The sequence below is a fragment of the Eubalaena glacialis genome, chromosome 5, assembly GCF_028564815.1.
Source record: "Eubalaena glacialis isolate mEubGla1 chromosome 5, mEubGla1.1.hap2.+ XY, whole genome shotgun sequence".
NCBI lineage: Eukaryota > Metazoa > Chordata > Mammalia > Artiodactyla > Balaenidae > Eubalaena > Eubalaena glacialis.
In genome coordinates this window covers 53,452,713-53,475,771 of record NC_083720.1, presented here as the reverse complement: position 1 = coordinate 53,475,771, position 23,059 = coordinate 53,452,713, and the positions used below count along the sequence as shown (strand labels likewise).

Here is a 23,059-nt window from a genome sequence, read left to right as displayed (position 1 = left end):
CTTTGATGTGATGTAGATTAGATAGCAAGGTAAGACTGTAAATATACCAACTGTAGTATGGAATTTAATTTTATCTCTATGAAGTATTCTGAAATCAAAGACGATAATACATGCATCAGGCACATCCAACAGAAGACTTTTACAATGGTTTACATTTCCTTTTTATTTATTTCTTGAAACTGCCCATATTGCAGGTTTCTCACGGATGAAATATGGAACTGAGCAGATTCTTTTTTCTACAAAATTATGGTATAAACTTGCTCAATTTTCTATCTTATTGCTAATAAACCTTACAGGTGCACAGTTTGTAAAATAAACCCCTTAAGGACTGAATGCGTAGAGCATGCTGCAAGGTACAAGAAATAAGCTAAAAATGAGCATATAAACCTACATCTGGACCAACACAGTACTGAATGCTGGCAAACATTTATCACAACACATGGAAAAATTAATAAAAGGAAATACAGTTCAGTCCTGAAAGGGTTAAATAGAAACCCTAATATATTATTGTTTCTAACCATCATCCCACATTACAGTGCTTGAAAACAAAGTCGAAAGTCTGGCACAGAAAATTACACACATTTGTTCAGTACTCATCAGAAACACAGCTGCTTTTGAAATCAAAAATAAGTAACTTGGTTAATAATTGAATAACATTTTGTTTCAAAAAGGAACCCCCCCACCCCCTGCATGGATTATCTGATTAAACATGACTAGTTAGTTTAGTTCTTAAAAACTGTGTTGGAAATTGAGGGCACAGATGGTACTAGTTTCATTAAAAAAAAAAAAAAAAAAAAAAAAACCCAAAAAACAAAAACCTAACCAGTTACAACTGCAAATAAGTCTGTGCAGTACGAGTGACAAATATTTCACTAATTAATACATATATGAGGATGCCTTTAGTTGCCACAGTTTAAGAAAAGTCAGCAGCAGGGTAAATTTTATACTAGTGTTCAACTCTGAAATCATTCAAAATAAAAAGGGCATTTTATATTTAAAGCCTTTAGCTTGCCATCCCAATCTATGTGATCAAATTCAACAGAATAAAAACATATTGGATAACAGACTCAGCTTCTATGCCTATTTTCAGAAACTGCATAGAATCATAAGAGCATAGGCTACACTTCTAATACAGAACTTAAAAAAAAAAAAAAGCTTGAATGTACTATACTTTAACTGAAGTGGTTACCATTCTGAGAGTCTTTATAAGGGAAAATGACCAGCATCTCTAATAACGCCACCATTGGAGGAGGGGCCGTGTTCTACCATAACCAGACGACAAGGCTCCTGTAAATTAAACACTGAAAATAATTCACAAAAAAATTTTTAATCAGCTGACAAAAGAACTACTAGTAAACAATAAGCCACAACAGACAAATCATTTCAGTCTTTAGTTTGTGGTATGTAGAATGTCATAAAATAGTGGGGGGAGAATGCCTGTATATTCTTGGACTTTTCAAAAAAAAAAAAGAGGAAAAGGGTTTACAGTCTAATATTTCAATTATCTTATTAAAATAAACAAAGAGCCAAAATTAGATACAGTTAAACAGTAAAAAAGCAAAAGTTCATTTTAATAAAGCCATAAACTTGAAAAAATTATTTTGAGTTGCAATGCTGGGTAGGAATAGTTTGTTCTTCAAAAGAATCTCATCTGTTATCAGTTCATTTAATATAATTTGGTAACTAAATACCAAACCTGGGAAGTGGAGGAAACTTGTGGCCCATTCAAAGTAAGGCAGCACTGAAAACATTTCGGCGCTCTGAACAAAAAGCACTGTGTAAAGACTACTTCCAGACTCAACAGAGAGAAGAATAAATACTACTCAGAAATAAGCAAGTTTGCAAGAAAAAGCCAGTAAACAGTTAAAACAAAGAAAGATAAGGCCACAATGAATTCTGCCCTTGGTCACTGAAACAGATTTAAAGTGTGAGGCAGGATTAGCTTACAAGAGAAGCTAGTGACGGGAGCAGACTTAAAGAGAGAAAGGCTATATATAGTATAATGCAGCCTGTGAGTAATTAAAAAGGCTTGCAGTAAAGAGAAGACCACAATAACTTTTATTTAACCACTAACATGTTTTACAAATGACTTCCCCCTTGAAAACTGAGGAAAAAGTGATGTAAAGATGTTAGGAATTGTATTTACAATGGCAGAGTCTGAGCAAAAGAATGAGTAATGAAGATATCAAAGCTGGGGGTGGAGGGGAGTTGGGGGGAAGCTACTAACAATGATGTTTTAAAAAGTCTACTGACGGAAACTTTTCAAAATAGCCCAGGACACCAGAAAGACAATTTCTGTATGGAAACTGCAGGAAGTGACAGTTTTGCATTCTTAAGGTACTTGTGGCTCCTGTTTTATGGGACAGTAAAAGCTTACCACAATCTAGAGGTAGTTTTTACTCAAAGAAAGATGATTGTATTACTAGACCATGTCCTGTAACATTACACACATAGTTCCTGTAGAAAACGTAGCCCAATGAGTCTGCTGCAATTCCTAAGAAACCGAACACAGGCATGCCCAAAGTGCAGGAACAAAACCAATGTAAAACCGGTGAGCCCAGCACACACAGCCAGCACACAACCCCGAATGCAACCAAATCTTAACTGAATGGAGAAGAAATGCCTTCCAAGTAGGAGACATTTGTGAAGATGCTCAGTACTGGGGAAGAGAAAACAAAAAAAAGGCAGGGAGAGAAATGGAAAGATAAAGTACATTTGCATTTTTATAATCTTACAGCTATCTGTTCCTAAAGTACTGTCTTCCAGCTATTTTAGTTGGTCATCTAGTAAAAGCATCTTGTTTCAAGGTTACAATGATGTTTTGGCCTAGGCTACCCCCCACAAAAAAAATTAAATAAAAACATGCTTTTGCTGAGATTTTCCTCATTATACAATAAGGGCACCGTCTACCAACCGGTAGCAAATACTTCTGATGATATTTTTTGCCATATGCCAACAAGGCAGAAAAACACCCTGCTGAATGAAATCACTGGGAATATTCTAACTTCAAAATAAAATGTTTAACTTACACATAATACAAGTTATGTACAAGATTAGGAGGAGGGAAAACCTGAACAAATCCTGGACCGCGTAGATACATTTCTGCACAGGAAAAGGGAAGGGAACACTGTAAAACCCAACATGTTCCTCGCCATTAACTCATTAATGACTAAATGGCCACATTTAATTCCAGGTAAATGTTAGAACCTCTTGGATTACAACTATAAATACATTTTTTTAAAAAAAGGAACACACAGAAATAACTATCAACGGTGTCTGAGAACAGAGACTAAGTCAACGTACGTTGCATGTATTGCAGGCAAGGCAGAGGCATTTTTTTTAAAGCTTTTGCACAGACTTCAAATAATCTTAAAAGAAATATGCAGGCCTTTACAAGATTTGACTTGCTGAAATCAAAACACCTTCCACTCATGAAAAGTCATAAGACTTCAGCTTTTAAAGAAAATAATAAAATAAAAAGAACAGTTCCAGCCTTAGACCAAAAAGACCTGGAGGAGTATGGTAATTAGATTAAACAAGCATGGTCAGGCTTGGAACCTGAATGTACTTAAGAGCAAAAGCTCAAAGGGGGTGGGGAGGAGAACAACCTATTTGGTAACAAAGGTGTACTATATATACTGTGATATAAAAAAGGTATGGTGAAAATGTACCTTTTACTAAAGCTTATACAAGTTCCTTGGTCCATAAAAACTATGTTAGATTTTCGTCTTCTAGTTTGATTACCTTTTACTCCAGCCACATCTCTATTTCTTGCCCATTTAAACAAAACCAAACAAAAACCAACCAAACAAAAATAACAGCTGAAAAAAATCAATTTCCAAAAGTTTGCACATTTTGATGTTTTTTTGTTTGTTTTACTGTGGCTTCTGCACTTCAAATCAGCACTTGCAGGTAATGGGGTTTTTGAATAGTATCACCGGGTACGAAAAGTTTTCCCAAGAAACCACAAAAGATTGTTCATTTTTTTCTTTCTTTTTTTGTCAACATTTTGCCGCACTCAAGTCAGTGTAAGTCCTAGCAAAAAGACGGTAGTTAGGACACAACTGTTGCTGTAGATGACGTGACATTGGTTGAATTTGTGCTGACATTTGTGTAACTCCCCTCGCTGTTTGTGTTTGACTCATTAGGGGGCACTTGGCTGGAGTTGGCTCGAAGGATTGCTCCCGCCGCACTGCAATGTGGCCGTGGCCCTGGTTCTGGGGTGTAGGTAAAGGTAAGGCTGGTGGAATAAATGATTCCATCATTACGGACCAAAGTTACTGGAACCTGGACTGGCTGCCGGACCCATCTCCAACCTTCTCGGAATGCAGAAATGTCTGGGACAACACAGAGCATACTCTCTCCACATCTGAGGAGGAAATAGAAATCACTTAAAAGCACAGAAAATTTTAGAACTGAAACTTAAAACAAGGTTGCTTAAATACAGGACAATCAATATCAGGAAAGAGTCTCATGTACCCACACCCCCATCAAAAACTCTGGGTGATGTAAAAAATTATATTAAGTACCTGTACATAGTTTCAGCTTCTACATCCCCAAACCACACTCGTAAATTTGGAGTGAAATTCTGTCCTGTAAGTTCAAGCATTGCTACGTCCCCACCGCCATTCAACTGCAATGCACAGAAAATCAGAACAATGTTGAGAAAACTTTTCATTTTTCATTAAAGTACAGTTTCTCATTCGACTATCATGTGCAAAAAAAAGAATAAAAAGTTTCCTTTAAATGACATGATTATAAAGACAAAGTGAACTAAAAATATCTCAAGATAATATACAAACTGATTTACATTTAAATTTTCTTGCATAAAATTATGCTCCTCTCATTTTCTTCTTTTCTTTTTTTTTTTTACATCAACAAATGATGTGTAACAAAACCTCCAAATCACAAGATTTGGAGAAAAATCAAATTTGTGAAATAAAATTATGCCATGTCATAGCTGAGAGCAGCTGCAAATCAACTTGTAAGTGGTCTCACCTGAAGACTTTCTACAACAGGCACCGGTGTGACTGGGGCAAGGACAGGGCCCATCCCCTCATAAAATGTATACTCTGCCTTATCCGTACTAATGATTGTCCAGGAAGCGCCATCATTTATCATCTCTTTATTTGGTTCTTTTGGGCATGGAGTGGCCTTATGAAAAAAAATGGTTAGAAACTGAGTTTTATACACACTGCAGTGTAAGACACTTTAACAAAGTAACACTCATAGACTGGCATTAACATGAAGAGAATTTAGTACAAATTTATAAACTTCCCAAGCACAATGCTTTGCCAATCCCTAAACAAACAGAATGTTAACATGGAAACCTCACATATGGCAGGTTTTATTTTAATACAAAATATTTCAGTGACATACTAAAAACTAACAATACCTTCAGAATAACCATTTAAGTAAGAGTATACCAGTACCTGTATAATTTCTTTAATAAAAGATCAGTATCTGTGATGTAAATAGCTGTTTAAAACTCTTTAGGGATCCGAGAGAGAGAATGGGAGCCCCCTCCTGCTCAGAGAACAGCTAGAAACTTACGTACTTTCAGCAACCATTTCAACACCTAGGCCAGACCATCAGTGCTGGGTTGAGGAGACTGGCTGTGTGTGGCCATCTCTCTGGAAAGTCTCCAGATGTTCAGAAATGAGTTTCATGTGAAAGTATAACTATTCTATTAAATCATCTGTTCATGTCATAAATGTCCTCATGAAAGCCTTCTGAGTAAATATAGTTAAAAATTAGCTTTTGAAATGTGTCATCATTACTATCTTAGAAGACCCCAATATAAATCTGATGAGAATTATGAACGCTCCTCCAAAATAGGCATGCATCATATACAATGTTGTCTGCACATAATTTCAGGTGATTTACTGAATACTCAACATCTACTTTTGGATAATCTGAGGGGCTCTTTGTTCCTCAGAACTAGATGTTAACTGCTTCTTTTAGAACATTTTCATAGTTTTGAGTTCTTCCTTGACGTAGGATGACTGCTATATCTGAGGAACATGTGGGCTAAGGACCCTTGAACTTGAGATAAATATCTGAACACACAGCTTCATGTATTTGGATACAATTAACATTAAGCAAGAGTTTCATGTTTCTAAATGCTGCTAACCTAATAGTTTGCACATTTTAGATTTTACCAGTAATTTAAAAACATACCTGAAACTGAATTATTCTTTCTTGAGAAAGGCACAAGTACATTCTTTCTGTATCCTTAAGGTAAAATGCACATTTATGGAGCTGTGACACAGGATCATCTGCATCCAGTAATGCGGTCTGCTTATCAACTTTCCTAATTATCTGTATTTCAACAATTAAAAAAGAAAAGATCATCACATATGGAGAGTTTTCATTTCGTACACTGTCAAGAGTACACAGAAAGAATCTGCCATATAATAATACATCACAGGTATCTGTCACATATCTACATACACAAAAGCATTTACAAACAATAAAGCTAGGTATAAGAATACTTTTACATTGCAAGCATGTTAAGAATGTAGAGATGTTACCTTTTTCCTTGAACTCCTAAAAAAATAGGGCAGACTGGCACCTGTTTTCTAGATCAGTGGTTTCCAAACTTTAATGTCCATACAAATCATCTGGGGTTCCTGTTAAACACACATCTGTTCTGATCCCACAGATCACATACGGGGCCTGATATTCTGCATTCTAGCAAATTTCCAGCTGATGTTAATCCTGACCTTTCCAATACTATACAACGACAAATATTCCAACATCAAAGGGGAAATTATCTCTAAAGGCCACTATGGGTGCGCTAGTTGGCACCTAAGTCCAGTATCATACTTATAAGTTATTTTTATTTTAACCTAAAAGAGGTTATCATTTTGCAGATTAGGAAACAGGCTCAGAGGTCAGGTTAAGTTCCTCAAAATCACTTGGTTAGTAGCTGAAGGACCAGAATATGATTCCAAGGCAGGCTGCCTGTCCAGCCTGAACTCTTTCCATTACACACTATGACCTTATAATCCAAATATTCCACAAAACACATATGGATATCTGAAAGATAATCTTATCAAACCTTAGATGTTACTTATCACATGGAAGGTAATCACTAAGTGTTTGAGGACTATGAAAATCACTCCCAACAGCATACAAACATGTTAGAACTACTTCTCATCTAAAATCAGAAGAAACCCTTCCTTGACTACACATCCCTGTCCTTCCCTCTCACCACCCTGTTTCTCTGCTCTCCTTCACAGCAAAACTCCTCTTCCTCACCACCCCAATTCCTGAAATCTCTCCAGCCTTTTGTCTCAAAATTGCTCTTGGTGAGGCCACTAAGGACTTCAAGACAGTTGAGTCCCATGAGCACTTCTCTGTCCTCATCTTATTAGCTTTCTCAGAGGCATCCGACCCACACATTCTTCCTTCGGGGATACACCTGCTCTAACCGGCCTTTAGTCTCCAGAGCCGAGTCCCCAGATCTCTTCTCCTCTCTCCATACTCTATACTTTCTATACTATTTAGAAGTTGGCAACTCCTAAATTTGTATCTCCAGCCATAGCCTTTCTCAGGCACTCAACGTGTATATTTAACTACCTATTCAACAGTTACACTGAACATGTCTATTAATAGGCATCTCAATCTTAATCAAAAACAGAATTTTTTATTTCTTCCTAAATGTGATCCTCCCTCAACTCATAGCTCAATAAATGACACCACGTTCACTCAATTCTAAAACCGTGGAGTCATCCTTGACTCCTTGCTTTCTCTTACACCCAAGCAGTCAACAAATTCTGTTAGGTCTACCTTCAAACAAATCGGTCACCTCTCATCACCTTACCAGTACCATCCTAGTCTAAGGTACCATCATCAACTTCTTGCCCGAATTTTGACAAAAGCCCAACCACCTTTCTCTTTGTTTCCACAGCTATGTTCCTATGCTCTCTTATCCACAAAGCAGCCAGAATTATTCTTCCAAACATAAACCAGCCATCATTCCCTGTTTAAAACTCTCCAGTGGGGACTTCCCTGGTGGCACAGTGGTTAAGAATCCGCCTGCCAATGCAGAGGACACAGGTTTGATCCCTGGCCCAGGAAGATGCCACATGCTGTGGAGCAACTAAGCCCGTGTGCCACAACTACTGAGCCTGTGCTCTAGAGCCCACGAGCCACAACTACTGAGCCCATGTGCCACAACTACTGAAGCCCACACACCACAACTACTGAGCCCACGCACTGCAACTACTGAAGCCCGCGCACTCTAGGGCCTGTGTGCCTCAACTACTGAGCCCGCGTGCCGCAACTACTGAAGCCCATGCACCTAGAGCCTGTGCTCCGCAACAAGAGAAGCCACTGTAATGAGAAGCCCACGCACCGCAACAAAGAGTAGCCCCCGCTCGCCACAACTAGAGAAAGCCCGTGCACAGCAACGAAGACCCAATGCAGCCAAAAAAACAAAAAAAAACACAAAACACACAAAAAAACCCTCCAGTGGCCTCCTATCTTACACAGATAACAGAAAGTCCGTACTGTAGATAGAGAGAGGGACTTGACAAGATGTTGCCCATGGCTAACCTTGCAGAATCACTTCCTGGCACTTCCCCCTCTGCCCCCCCACCGACTTGGCTCTAGCTACAATGGCTTCCTTGCTAGTCCTCACATATTCCTGTCTTAAGTTCTTTTTGCCCTCATTCTGTCAGCCTGAAATGCTCCTCACCCAGTTTCTGCTTTCCCAACTTCATTCTGGTCTCTGTTCAAATAGCCCCACTTCAAAAAGACTTCTCTGACCACTCCAAGCACTCCCATTTCCCTATCCCTTTATCCTGTTTTAATGTCTTATCACTTACATTAACCTTTTAATACATTCTATGGGTATTGCTTTAGCTGGTTTTTGTCGACCTCCCTTCCAAAATGTAAGCTCCGGGCTTCCCTGGTGGCGCAGTAGTTAAGAATCCGCCTGCCAATGCAGGGGACACAGGTTCGAGCCCTGGTCCGGGAAGATCCCGCATGCCACGGAGCAACTAAGCCTGTGTCCCACAACTACTGAGCCTGTGCTCTAGAGCCCGTGAGCCACAACTACTGAGCCCGCATGCCACAACTACTGAAGCCCACGTGCCTAGAGCCTGTGCTCTGCAACAAGAGAAGCCACCACAATGAGAAGCTTGCGAACCGCCACGAAGAGTAGCCCCCGCTCGCCAGAACTAGAGAAAGCCGACACGTAGCAACAAAGACCCAATGCAGCCAAAAATAAATAATAAAATAAAATTAATTAAACAAAAACCAAAATGTAAGCTCTAAAAGGAAAGAAAGTCTACCTTGTTCACCAATGTATCTCCAGCATCTAGACAGTGCCTGGCCCATGGGTTCAGGGCTATGCACGTATGCATGTAGGACTGTAATACTTTGCTCCACAATGAACATCCTTAACAGTACTCACAGAATATTGCGAGAACTAAATGAATCAATATATGTAAAAGTGCTCAGAACAGTGCTATTAATATTATGCAATATTATTGGGTTTTTATTACTTGATTCACACCTGACATATTCCAAGATGATTTTTCTTTACTTAAGCCACAACTATTAAAAATCCCAATCTTTTAAAGTCAACAGTCTTCATATTTACACATTTTTAGCTCTGCAGTTTATTAGTCAGAATATTTGTCATTCTACTCACATCACCACTAATTTTTGAGTTTAAAGGGAGACACTATACTTTTAGCAATTACAGCTTCTAAGATATTCTGTGAGACTAATTAAACTCAAGCAAAATGTTTCCATTCAATGCTAGTCTTAAAGGTGTATTTAAATTTAATGATGTTTGGATTTTAGGGAAATAAGTGAATTTTGAATGATGTAAGTTTAAAGCTTACAGTAAGTCTACCGCACTCACCTATGACTTTACCACGTAAGAGTCAACATTTGCCTATGACACTGTCATTTCTGTAATCCACTGTTTCTCCACTACCTAGTAATAATAAGCATATTGAGAACATGGGCCATGTTTGGTTCAATTTTATTTCCCATAATAGTTCTCTGGACATAGACACTGCTGAATGACCTAGTCTCACCAATAAAGAAACCAGAGATGTCCCCTACTATTTGGTATCAAACTTGCTGTGATCATTTCTAATTCTTAAGGATAGGAAAGAAATCTGAGAAACCAGATAATACGAATGTTCTAACAAGCTATGTGTGATGAATTCTACATTCATAAGACACCAGAGGTTACTCCAACTAGCTCTCTCTCTTCTACGCTGGCTTTGTAGGTTATTGGTACAGTATTTTCTGTATTTCTGAGGTAAACAGGATATAGCTCTTAAGGACAGAAAACATATCTTATTCATATTCCTAGCACTATACCTGGTAAATGCCCAGGCTGAATTCATGTCGCTGATTAGTTTATCTAACAGATTTTAGATGTCCCAAACCTCTGGGGCATCTGACAGCCTTGAGGACGTGGGATAAATACTAACCAGTGTCTCTTGTTAGTTGGCTAGACCTACATAGACTGTGCCTGTTTTTAAAGTACCCTAAAAAACAGGATTTCTCACTAGGACACTCATCCCATTGAAACTTGGTCTTGGAGGGAGAGTGTTTTCCAAGCAAAGATCTCCAATAAGGCTAATATTCTAGGAAGCATAGCATGCAATGTTCAGATATTAAGACAGTGTCATCCTTCTTGAAAGCACATGAAAGCTGTAGAATGCCTCCTCTGAAAAACATGCCTCTGTTGAAAACTGCACGTAAGTGGAGGTAAAGGAGGGCAGGAAGTAGTGCAGACCATATAAAGCCTAGCTATGACTCTGAGGAATCTAACTCCTCAGTCACACAATCTCTAGAAAGAGGTATTTATCGGTACATTGTTAACGATGGTACTGCAACTTTTCCTAAGGCATTCTCTGGATCAGATTTTTTATTGCAACATTTTTATAATCAGAGCCACATACTTTTGAATGTTGAAAATATTCAATTAAAAATGACATTCAAGGGGCTTCCCTGGTGGCGCGGTGGTTGGGAATCCGCCTGCCAATGCAGGGGACACGGGTTCGATCCCTGGTCCAGAAAGATCCCACATGCTGTAAAGCAACTAAACCCGTGCGCCACAACTACTGAGCCCGTGCTCTAGAGCCCGTGAGCCACAACTACTGAGCCCATGTGCCGCAACTACTGAAGCCCGCGCGCCTAGAGCCCGTGCTCCACAATGAGAGAAGCCACCGCAATGAGAAGCCCGCTCACTGCAACAAAGAGTAGCCCCCGCTCACCGCAACTAGAGAAAGCCCGCGCGCAGCAGCGAAGACCCAACACAGCCAAAAATAAATAAATAAAATAAATAAGTTTATTTAAAAAAAAAAAAAAAAGATGACCTTCAAGCAAGGCAGACTGGTACTTTACATGAAACTAAGCGAAAACACTATTTTAAGATTTGAGTCTGTCTTCTAAGTGGCCCATATATAAGCTGTTGCTGATCAGAGGCACAGGCCTCTGAATAGTGATTCTGTAGCACAAGCATTTAATACCAAAGCAAATAAACATTATCCTTGGACTACAGTGACACATAATGAATGAAAAGAGAAGAACTTGAATAAATGTTGATTCAGCTTGTTTTTTGGTGTGTCTTTCTTTCTAATTTATGCACCCTTCTTTCCCTACCTTTCCCCTTTTTATAATTTGCCTCAGGTTCAAGGTTTTGTAAATTTATATTACTATGTTTCACATATTTTGGCTTATGAAGTTGAAATGGGAAATAAAATCACCTTGTACAACCATGACACAGAAAAATATAACAAAACAAAAACAATAAAATGATGCATTTACTTAGATAGTTACAGATCAACCCAGCTCCTGCTGAAATAGTCCCAGAAAATATCAGCCAGGGAAATATTTCATCAAAGAGATACAAAGCATATTCAGGAAAGTAATACTAAAAGTTCTTCCATTCACTTAACCCCCTCCCCCAACCTGACCTTGAATCAAACTTACTCATAAACCCCCTCCATCTTTAATATAACTGAATTGTGTTCTGTTTCAGAAAACGAGGGGGAAGATGACAAAGGGTATATGAGGGGCTTTTGCTTCATTCTGCTAAGAAAAGCAGTTTTTTACAGTTTCAAAAAGCCCCAAACACTATGCCTCTCTACCAGAGTAAGAAATACCAATTTTATTTAATTTTTAAATCCATCTTCCTTTGGGAGAATAAAATAATAAAAATTATGCTTATATTTTTAAAGACATTTAAAATTCTATGCTTTTGAAAACTTGGTCCTGTGTCGGGATGCAGCAGGTACCACAAAGAATGAATAATGTATCTACATCAGTTAAGAAAATAAATCCTAATGTAACTTTATAGTGCCCTCTATTGAACATATCCACATACACAACCAAAAAGGGAAAAGGCCACCAACGTTTATTAGAAACAGTCATGAAGTCATTAAGGCCATACCAATCTTGGGAGTGCCATGCCAGTAACTGAACACACAAGTTTGACTGTCTGTCCATAATGGATGTATCCATCGCGGACTGTGAATTCCTCTCCTTCTGATTCATCGTCATCCACTGCAGTGCAATGGAAACAGATCAAATTATCATCTTTTAGAACTTATTAATCTGCTTATAAAAATGACAAAACTTAATATATCTGTATGTCTTATTAGTAAAAAGAATTTAACAATTTCACACGAAAAAAATCAAACGCATATTTTTATACTCACAGAGATGAATATAAAATGCTCCCCACTGCTGAGAACTGGCATGGAAATTACCTCCTTCTACATGCAAGTATCTGGTACTAACTGTCTGGGATCGAAGTCGATTAAACAGAGCCACCTTTGTTCCTGAGGCAATGCATACTGCAAAGAAAACACAGCTCTTATTTATGTGAGTGGGGTTTGGGGGCGGGGCAACAGTGGAGAGCAAGAAGGGACCAGTACCCGGTGAGTCAGGACTATGCTTTACTATCATTTAATAATTAATGGATTCTGCTAACAATTTTTTTAACCCTCTAAGAAAATACAGATGATAACCCCCCAAAAATCAAGGTAACTCTTTATCAATAATGTCAAGCTAAAGATATATAATACGTCCATAAAAATCTTTTTTACATGAGAGTTACACAGTATGTTTAATGCGGTGCTGTTTTTTAAAAGGAAGTTACTTTTAAAATAATAAGTGTCCAACAGTAGGTAATTGATTAAATAAATTATAATATCATTCACCTATTTGAATAATGTGTATTTAAACGCATTGGTAAGAAAATATCTCCCTGATATATCACTGAATGGAAAGCACACTCTTTATACTGTGGTTTCATTAGGTAAACATATACATTTTTATGTGACAGCGTGTGTCTCCATGTGCTCACATCTAATTCTATGGAATACATTCATAGAGAGGGGTGTGGAAGGATGTTTACCAAAGCTGATGGCAACTGCCTCTGGACACTGTGATTTTAGAGATTTTGTTTCCTTCTAAATACCTTAAAGTATAGCATTGCATGAAATTTCTTGAAAACACAACCACATCTATGTAAGCAAGAAAATACTCTGAAAATGAAATACGTTCTCTGCCATCAAGTAACTTAGAGTCAGTAGAAATACAAAATTGAAGAGGTTAAATAAAATCCTATCATTTGAATTGGAAACAGCCTAAATACATGACATTATACCTCCTGATGCAAGAACACTACATCGCTGTGAGGTAGGCTTGCCCTCCAGTAACAAACAGCAAAAAAGAACCAAAGAACAACAACCTTAAATCTGATCAAGTTTCTAAATTTCCTGACAAAGACTCTCTCCTTGACCAAACTTTAGACAGGCTCCTCTGAGCCCTTTTTCCACCGGGACTCTTCCTTGGGCTCTGGCATTGGCCTGCCTAGCCCAGTTATTGCCAAGAATCCTGCTAAACCATCCTCCCATCCTTGATATCTGATCTCAGTTCTTTACTGAAATCTCTTTTCCCTACTGCAACAGTAGTGAATAAAATCTGTTTCTAACCACCTTTAGTGTCCAGCTCTGTTCCTCTTTGACACTAAAATTTACAGAAAATACATTAAAGTACACCAAGGAAATACAATTAGCAAATTCCAGTATGTGGAAATCTCTCATGGTCAACGGACTCAGTCTCTTGAATAAATAAACTACAAGAAGAGAGAGATGAAGAGAAAATCCACAGATTAAAAAAAACTCAAGGACATGTCAACACAATATATAGAATAATATCTGGTGGATCTTATTTGAATTTTGATTCAACCAAAGGGCTAAAAAAAAACCCCCACATTTTAGATAATTTTAAAATTGAGCACTAGCTAGGTATTTAATGATTCTAAGAAATTATTTCTTTTTATAGTTGTTTTATGTTTGTTTTTATGTGATCATGGTATTGTAATTATATTGGAAAACAAGAGACCCTATCTTTCAGAGATACACAGAAATATTTACAGATGATATAATGTCTTGGATTTGCATCAAACTAAAATGAGGGCAGAGGAAAGTGTGGGTGGGGTAGGGTTACAGATGAAGATAAATCAAGACTGGCTTGAAGTTAAGATCACTGCTGCAAGTTAGAGGATGAACACAAGAGGTTTCATGTCATTATGCAACTGTCTACTTTAGTATGTTTGAAAATTTCCATAATATAAAGTAAATGATGATGATAATAATGACTGAGCAGACTAAAAGCCATCTACTATATAAAATCCCATTAAGTTCATAATAAAACAAAACAAAATAAAAACAAGCAAATAAACCAAAATCCTAAAACCTCACTGGTCACCTTCAAAGAATACTAATGTTATTCTGCAAATTAGTAAGTAAGAACTTATCCTGGCTTTTCTACATAGACTATACTTAAAGCAAACAGCTAACAAATGCAAAAGTTAAGAATAAAAGAATTAGAAAAATCATCATTTTGCAGCCCTTAATGAAATACTAGATTTAAGCAGCCATCATGAAGGGCTACTAAAATCATTAGGTTAAAGGTTGTTGAGGAACTTTATAACTGGTGGATTAGACTAACAACAGCTCAAATTACTATAACCAATCTTAATATAACAAGAAGTGGGATAACCAGATATTACATGACTTCTGATCTGATAGAAATGAACATACATAGGATCAGCTAATTCTAAAATAAAAGTTTAACCAACAGTTTGTAGAAAATATGAGAGACAGAGGAACACGTAATCAGCCAGATCCAGAATATGGAAATTCCACAGGAAAAATGACCCAGTTTCAACAAATAACACAGAAGGAAAAACAGGCTGGTGGAAAGAGAAGAAACTATTACAGATTAAAATGTATGAACCTTGTTTGGATCCAAGTTTGAACAAGCCAACTGTTAAAAACAACAACAGGGCTTCCCTGGTGGCGCAGTGGTTGAGAATCTGCCTCCCAATGCAGGGGACACGGGTTCGAGCCCTGGTCTGGGAAGATCCCACATGCCACGGAGCAACTAGGCCTGGGAGCCACAATTACTGAGCCTGCGCGTCTGGAGCCTGTGCTCCGCAAGACAGGCCACGATAGTGAGAGGCCCGCGCACCGCGATGAAGAGTGGCCCCCACTTGCCGCAACTAGAGAAAAGCCCTCGCACAGAAACGAAGACCCAACACAGCCATAAACAAAAATAAATAAATAAATAAAATTTAAAAAAAAAAAAAAAAAAAAACAACAACAACAACAACACTACAACTGTAAAAAGATATTTCTGAGACAATGTGATAAATCTACACACAGATTGGCCATTAGATGGCATTAACGAACTACCATCAACTGTTGTTGGGTATAATGATGTTTAAAAGAAAATTAGCTGTTAGAGAGTCACTACTGCAGAAATGGTTGAAAGGATAGGATGTCTGAGATTTACATTAAAAAATTCCAGCAGTTGGAGGAGGAAGGGGTGGTGGTGATAGAGATGATAAAACAGAATTGGTAAAACCTGTTGAGGCCAGGTGGTCACCTTATACTACTTTCTCCCTTTTATGTAAGTTTGAAAGTTTTCATAATAGAAAGTTAAAATAAAGAAAACTGGGTACAGTGGTTGAAGTGTATAATTCAAACAGCATTTATCTGCTATAGTCTAAAAATGTGTTGATGAGGCAGCAGTCTCTGCCAGTGCAACTACGTTAAAATTTTTGTTCAGGTTCTCAGGACAGCCTTCCAAAGCCCATTTGATGTAACAGTGTTTCTCAAAGGGGTGCTTTTGATATTCTAAGCGAATCAGTTCTTTGTGGAATGGGAACCTTCTCGGGCACTGCAGGACGTTTAGACACCCTAATGCGAACATTACTCCCTCCAGTCACTGGGACAGCAAAAGGAAACTCCCATTTCTCCAAATGCCTCTGGGTGGCAGTGATGAACCAATTCTGTTTAAAAAAAAAAACCACTTCCCTACACCAGGTATTGCCCATTTTTAATTAAAGAAAAAGACAATAAAGCAGCAGTAATAACTGAATATGACTTTTTCAGATAAAGTGAAGACCACAAAAATATTTGCAAAAAATGAACTGGCTACTGAAAAGCAATTTTTAATTTAAAAAATAGTTGAATTTGTCTTATTAGTTCATGCTGGGAGTTGAGGACAAAAAAGAAAACAAGTATACATACAGTCAGCATTTTTCAATGACTGCTTCTTTTTGGAAGGTTTGGAGATGACTTTTATCCGCTTGCTGAGGAACACACCAATGTCATCACTATTGCCATAGAACATCTTTACAGAGAGCATGAAGTGCTTTCTCTTGTCTGAATCAGATATATACAATGTTTTGGCCGTGCAATAGTTCTGTGAAAGAAAAGGCAAGTTTTAATAGCACCAAAACCCTGTCAGCTGTACCTACAACTCAGTATGGCCACGTCTAAGTTTGATCAGACTTAAAGGCAGTAATTCCAAAGAAGAGCTGATAAAACCAACTGTGGAAAGTACTGATCTCTGAAAACAAAGTACAAAGCCTTCCTTATCAAGTCTACGAAATACTAACACTGTGTTCTGTTTTCCCCTCTCAAAAAGGCTTCTAAAAAATAGTCTTTTCTTGTTTTATACAGCTCTACATCTATTTCACAGAATTACCAATGTTATAGCAGTAATTTTTTAAAATAAAATTTTACAGTTAAAAAATTCCATGACTGTCTTTCTGCAAATAAGATATAAAGAAGGCTATCAGAACTCAATTAAATTATGTAAAAGATTTTAGCACTGATTCTTCTCAAAATAGTACATACAATGTTTTTTCTTATATAGCCGAACACTAGAGTAACCACCCATGAGTCTGAGGAAAACAATATTTTTTGAAATAGCTAACTTTGCCCAATGGGATAATTCCTATTGCATCACCAAAAGAACTGAATTTAAAGGTACTAGAGAAAACAAACGCAGCAAAGTACTATGTCAGTTTACCAGAAATTAAATTCTGGTAACTGAAAGGATAGTATTAAGGAGTTACAGCACTTGTAAAACAACAAAGATACTCTGAAATGCTACTGTTTTAATTATATATGACAATTCTAAAATCTTTCCTAGTCCCCTGATCCCTGTGAATGAGGGAAGAGGCTAAATTATTGATCTCCTTTTCCAGACTGGGTAAATAATGCTCAAGTACAGCTTAAGTATTTAAAAATCTGAAATATATATATATATATATTTTAAAAATCATTGCTCTACTTTAAAATTAGGCTAAACAAGTTTCTTGACTACCTCTGCTGTGCATTCCTTTAAAAAGTAGTGCAAATGCCACTCATTTAGAAAATAACTAATGGGCTCTAGGTTTTTAATCTTTAAAATATTACTCACAGCCAATTTTAGTACCAGAACAAAAATCATGCCATAGCAGAACAAAAATCATGCCATACTCTATTTCATTTCTCAACAGCAAAGTTATATAAGAAAATTTAGGTGCCATCTTGAATATTTTACTCAATTAAGTTTTTATAAATTCAAAAGGGTGATAAAAGCTTTGAGAGGCTTTGTTCTGCACAAGGCAAAGTTAAGATAAAGCTCATAATAGTAATAAGAAAAATTAAAACAACAGCCTTGCACTCAAGGATCTCTAAGTGCTCAGGGATGCTGAACCATGGCCCTGCCCTACTTTAAAAAGCTCTGAAAGTCAAATAAAGCCTGAACTATGGAATTATTCTACAACGTAAGACAAAGTCTAGGAAAATGGGTATTGATACACTAAAGCAGAGTACTCCCATGGAACAAAAATAAAATGTGTATCTAAATGAAAGCAATTAAATTCTAATGGCAAAACCTAAAAATGATGAGATCACTTAATTTGAGTGTTAACATTAGGGGATATGATCTATATCAGAAAAGAGAAAATACTGAAATCTAGCATAAATGATAAGGTAGACTGGCAAACAGGAAAGGAAAAAAGCAGAGAAAATTGGGTCATAACACAGACACTCAAAGGGCTTTATTTTGTTTGGAAAAAGCAAACACATATATATCTCCTTGGAAGGAAAGGAAATATACCCCTAATTACAAAAGTGAGTAGTCTGAATCCACAAAAAAATTCTAATAAAGCTATCTCATATACAATTTATTATTTTTTAAAAGCTATAAAGCTACTGACCACAAACTACTCAAATTTCACAAGAAAAAAAAAAAAAGGACAAGTCACTGATTCAGAAAAAGTATTACGGCTTTAAGACACTAAGTAAATAAAAAGTGAAGTTACATTCGCTTCATCATACCAAAAGGCTAAATTAGCTAATAAAATTCTAAAACAGAAAATGGCATATAATAAATCTGTCTATAAACAATGAACAGTTTAACTTAAAAAACAATTTTCTGAAGACAAGATCTTCAGGCAAGAAAAAAAATCTGCCCTGAAGTAAAAAAGAAATACCAAATATAATGCTACAAAAGTTTATAGAAATATTTGAATTGTAGAATTTGAATTATATAAACAAAACAATACTAGCAACATAGGTGTAGGGGATGTAATTCTTTAAAATAAAAATACAAGTGTGCTAATTAGGGAAGTAATTCATGTTGCATAGCTTACCTAGCTCCAACTATGTAAAGACAAAAACTGAGGAAATGAATAGTTAACAAATTAAAAACATCAGATCCAAAATATTACCAACATATAGTCAAATGTCATGACCATAAAAATAAGGGCTGCATATATTAGAACTTTGTTGTAATGAAGATTAAAATAAGGACAAACACCCAATAATGCAAAATAAAATCCCTCCTTTTTCAATAATGACTAATTGTACCATTCAATGAACAGACTGTTGAAAGAAAATAATATTACCTTAAATGAATGGAGGTTAAGTGAGATAGGACCAAAGTACCTCTTTCTGAAGCTCAGCATCTATCCCACTGCTTGGTCCATCTTTGCCTACCTGGACCCAAACTTACCTTGTTCCTGCACCTTGACGGTCCCAGCATATGATTATGTTGTTCTTTCTGCCTGGAATGACTTCTGCTGACTCTCAACCAGTCTTATTCTCTATAGACTTCTCTAATAGCATTTTTCATTATAACTAAATATTAACACATAATTTTGGCATACAAACACTGTACTATCCTGTAAGTAGGTGTTTTAAGCACTATTTAATGCTCCAGCTCTCAGGTATTCTCTTCTGAAATTTCTAGGGCTTGGGGAAAGGATATAATGGCAGAAGTTGAAGAAAGATGTACTAAGCCATTATGCTGAGAAAAGCAACTGGGGATGCTGTTTGTTTGTTATTACCTCCCTTAAAATTGCTGGAAGCTGGAAGTGTTAAAGCAAGCAATGAAGTTCAATTAACACAATTATATACAATGGTAGCTAGAATCCCTGGCTTCTTACTACCTATCTAATCTAATTATCATTCACAGTTCCAAATGTCTAGATGTACAGCTTGGAGACACATCACTAAGACTTTCTATATAACAGAAAAGTAGATGAAACATGACTAAGGCCTATTTGTTCAACCCACTACTTAAATATATCTTTTACCTTGGCTCAAGGGTCATAATTCAGAAATATTTTACACTGCTCTATTTTAAGATGAAACAACCTTTATTGTAGTAAGTTTTATCCCAAACCTAATTTAAAATACATAGTTGACAAGCCTTAATGATAAAAATATAAAGATACAAATGACATAAACATACGCAAATTTGAAGGAGGCTGATATTAAGGATCCTTATTCTCAGTGCTCATTATCTGTAAGATGACTAAAATTGAATGAGAGTACAAACCCGCTAGCTCACCACCCTCAACCTTGCCCTCCAAACTCCCATCCTTAGTGTCGGCTACAATACAGCAAACACTAAGACATTCAACAAAGACTTACTGAATGAGAAAACAGCTATTTATGCAGTACTTTAAAAGACATTCATGTGGTCACTGAAATCAGAAATAACCATTTTTCAAATTTTAATATCAAGAGAAAACAAAGTAATAGTTAACGCTAAGTCAGTGAAGAACTACTTTTGAAAACTAAAGGTACAGACTGAAATAACTGCTTTCTAAATCCATAAAATACAATTAGTAAAACTAGCTCATAAATTTTATTCCCTAGTAAAGTAATCAAAGAAAATCCCTAAAAGTCTGAGTAAAGGTAATCATGGCTGTTCTTGTCTACACAGCATAGTTCCGTTCCACACTGAAGCTAAGTAAAACATTTATGATGTTTATAACCCATAATACTTTGTTTCTAGTATAAGACTAAGATTAAATGAGTAGAATAAAACATTATTGAACTATGTATTTTCATTGTTGTTTGACTATGATGCCCCTGTCAGACAGATGAGCAATTAGCCTCCTATACTGGCCCAACAGAAATCTGATTCACAGCCTGCTAAAATTGCTAGCAAGCTGAGGAAGCTTATTGTGTGCCACCTTTAGATGTCAACAGCTCAAGCTCCATGAATCATGACTAAACCACAGCTACTTGAGAAGTTTATTTCTGGTTCTGATTTATATATTCAAAAAAGTGCTACCAATTGCCATAAAAGGAAAAAAAAAATCACCACTACAAAAACAAGTAAGAAAACTGCATTCTGGTACCATAGTTCTCTTTACCTTTCCTTCCAAGTTCAGCTGCTGCATTTCTTGGTCACTATTTCCTATTCCAATAAATGCACATGGTTGAGACTCTTGTTCAGAACAACCATCGCGTTCCATTTGTTCTTTTTTTTTCTTCCATCCACTGCCCATAAGATACACACAAGGGGGAGGGCAAAAAAACCTGAAACAATGAGGGGGAAAAAACACAATGCAATTACATTCAAGAAAGCATTTCCTTTTCTTAAACACATGAATACAAAATCATGTTGAACTGCACAAAGTTAGCTCCTAATGAAACATTTTGGTGAAGTCTTTTGTATGCAAATAATCATATCCACAGCACAGAAATCAAGACTTCCACCTCCATTTGTTCAGGTAAGATTCATCTATTCTACGCATTCACTTAGCCCAGATACTTTTTAGAGCAGGGAACATCTCTTTTCACATAGCTTAGAGTTTTGAACTACTGCAGTTCAACAAATCCAAAGTACTCTAACATATACAAAACCTGGTATACCACCACAGAATCTGCAGTTACTGATTAATGTCTACGCAAAATGATGTATCATTAATTAATGACATTCTTGGTATGGATATTACTCTTAACTTCATTTGGTAATTAACCTGGAAAACAGAATTAGAGCAATGCCCAAAGTAGAAAATTTTGAAATACTAATACAACTAAGTAAAAGAATTAAAAGCAAAATGGATCATTGGATTACTATATATCTTACATCCTGAACAACTGCTGTATGTGGATGACTGAAAGAACAATATACTGTATCCTTTCAACTCACAGACAACCAAGAGATTTGTTTTGCTAGCTGCCAAAAACCCGCCCTCACAAATTCTTCCCACCTAGAATAATTTCCTTATAATCTTCTCTTAGTAATTACAAAATATCTATTTCAAAGCCTAGCTCAGGCCCCACATTTTACATAGTTCAGACCATCAATCCAGTCCTTATGTAGGGTGTAATTCCTTTGCTCAATTACACACACTGACTTACACATACTTTAAAACATTTATGTCGGGACTTCCCTAGTGGCGCAGTGGTTAAGAATCCACCTGCCAATGCAGGGGACACGGGTTTGATCCCTGGTCCAGGAAGATCCCACATGCCGTGGAACAATTAAGCCCACGCGAAGCCCGTGCGCCTAGAGCCCGTGCGAAGCCTGTGCGCCTAGAGCCCGTGCTCCACAACAAAGAGAAGCCATCTGCAATGAGAAGCCCTTGCACCGCAACGAAGAGTAGCCCCCGCTCGCCGCAACTAGGGAAAGCCCGTGCGCAGCAACAAAGAACCAATGCAGCTAAAAATTTAAAAAATAAATAAATAAAGTTTAAAAAACATTTATGTCATGTCTCGTCAAGGGGCCTGAAAACTCAAATACCTACTCAAATAGTAGCCAAGTAAATTCAAATAGCAGCCAGGTAAGTAATATAAATGGGTGGACCAGCTGTACAATAAATAAGTAGAAATATCCCTTAATTACCCAAAGAAGTAGGTTCCCTCCCTTCTTTCTTGAAGCATACAGCCCTCATGGTAATTCCCACTTTTTGTATAGTTATAAGCATAGAAATTTCTTTCTTAATCTTTTAAGCCCACTGTAAGAAAAAAAAAAAAAAAAAGAGCTTAACTGCAAGAGCATCAGCCAATGCTGTGTGGCTCTGATGACAAGGGAACAATTGGGAACAGCAAGCATGTGAGTATACACTCACCCACCCACTCACAGGGCTGAACTATGGGCGTGGAGGCCTACTGCTGGCCACATCCTCCAACTTCCCAATAGCTGCCTGAAATCAAGTTTTACATGAAATTCCTAATTTTAAAATTTGGCAAATAATTTATGCTTTTTAGGCCAACAATGTACAGACTTAAAAAAATAAAAAACTAAAGAACTGTACACAGGCATGTGTGTGTACGTACATACACACAGATACCATCATGCTGGATTTAGCTTTCAGGCCACCCTAAAGGTAGTAGATTGGAAGGTTGGGGTTGACATATATACACTACTATGTATACTAATGAGAACCTACTGTGTAGCACAGGGAACTCTACTTAGTGACCTG

The 23,059-nt window shown here is 37.0% G+C and overlaps 1 protein-coding gene across 3 annotated transcripts in view; it reads right to left on the bottom strand.

Moving 5' to 3' along the window:
* Positions 1–218: 218 nt before the first annotated feature.
* LOC133092637 (recombining binding protein suppressor of hairless) overlaps positions 219–23,059 on the bottom strand; it is a 118,922-nt gene continuing 96,081 nt past the window's right edge. For all 3 annotated transcript variants that reach the window (XM_061192144.1, XM_061192146.1, XM_061192145.1), the window contains exons 4-11: positions 21,002–21,167; positions 16,587–16,761; positions 12,699–12,836; positions 12,431–12,543; positions 6,181–6,321; positions 4,999–5,154; positions 4,530–4,633; positions 219–4,369 (exon numbers count right to left, since the gene is read on the bottom strand). In XM_061192144.1, the coding sequence (XP_061048127.1) occupies positions 4,054–4,369; positions 4,530–4,633; positions 4,999–5,154; positions 6,181–6,321; positions 12,431–12,543; positions 12,699–12,836; positions 16,587–16,761; positions 21,002–21,167 (1,309 nt within the window). In that variant the 3' untranslated portion in view covers positions 219–4,053. The remainder of the gene's footprint in view (positions 4,370–4,529; positions 4,634–4,998; positions 5,155–6,180; positions 6,322–12,430; positions 12,544–12,698; positions 12,837–16,586; positions 16,762–21,001; positions 21,168–23,059) is intronic.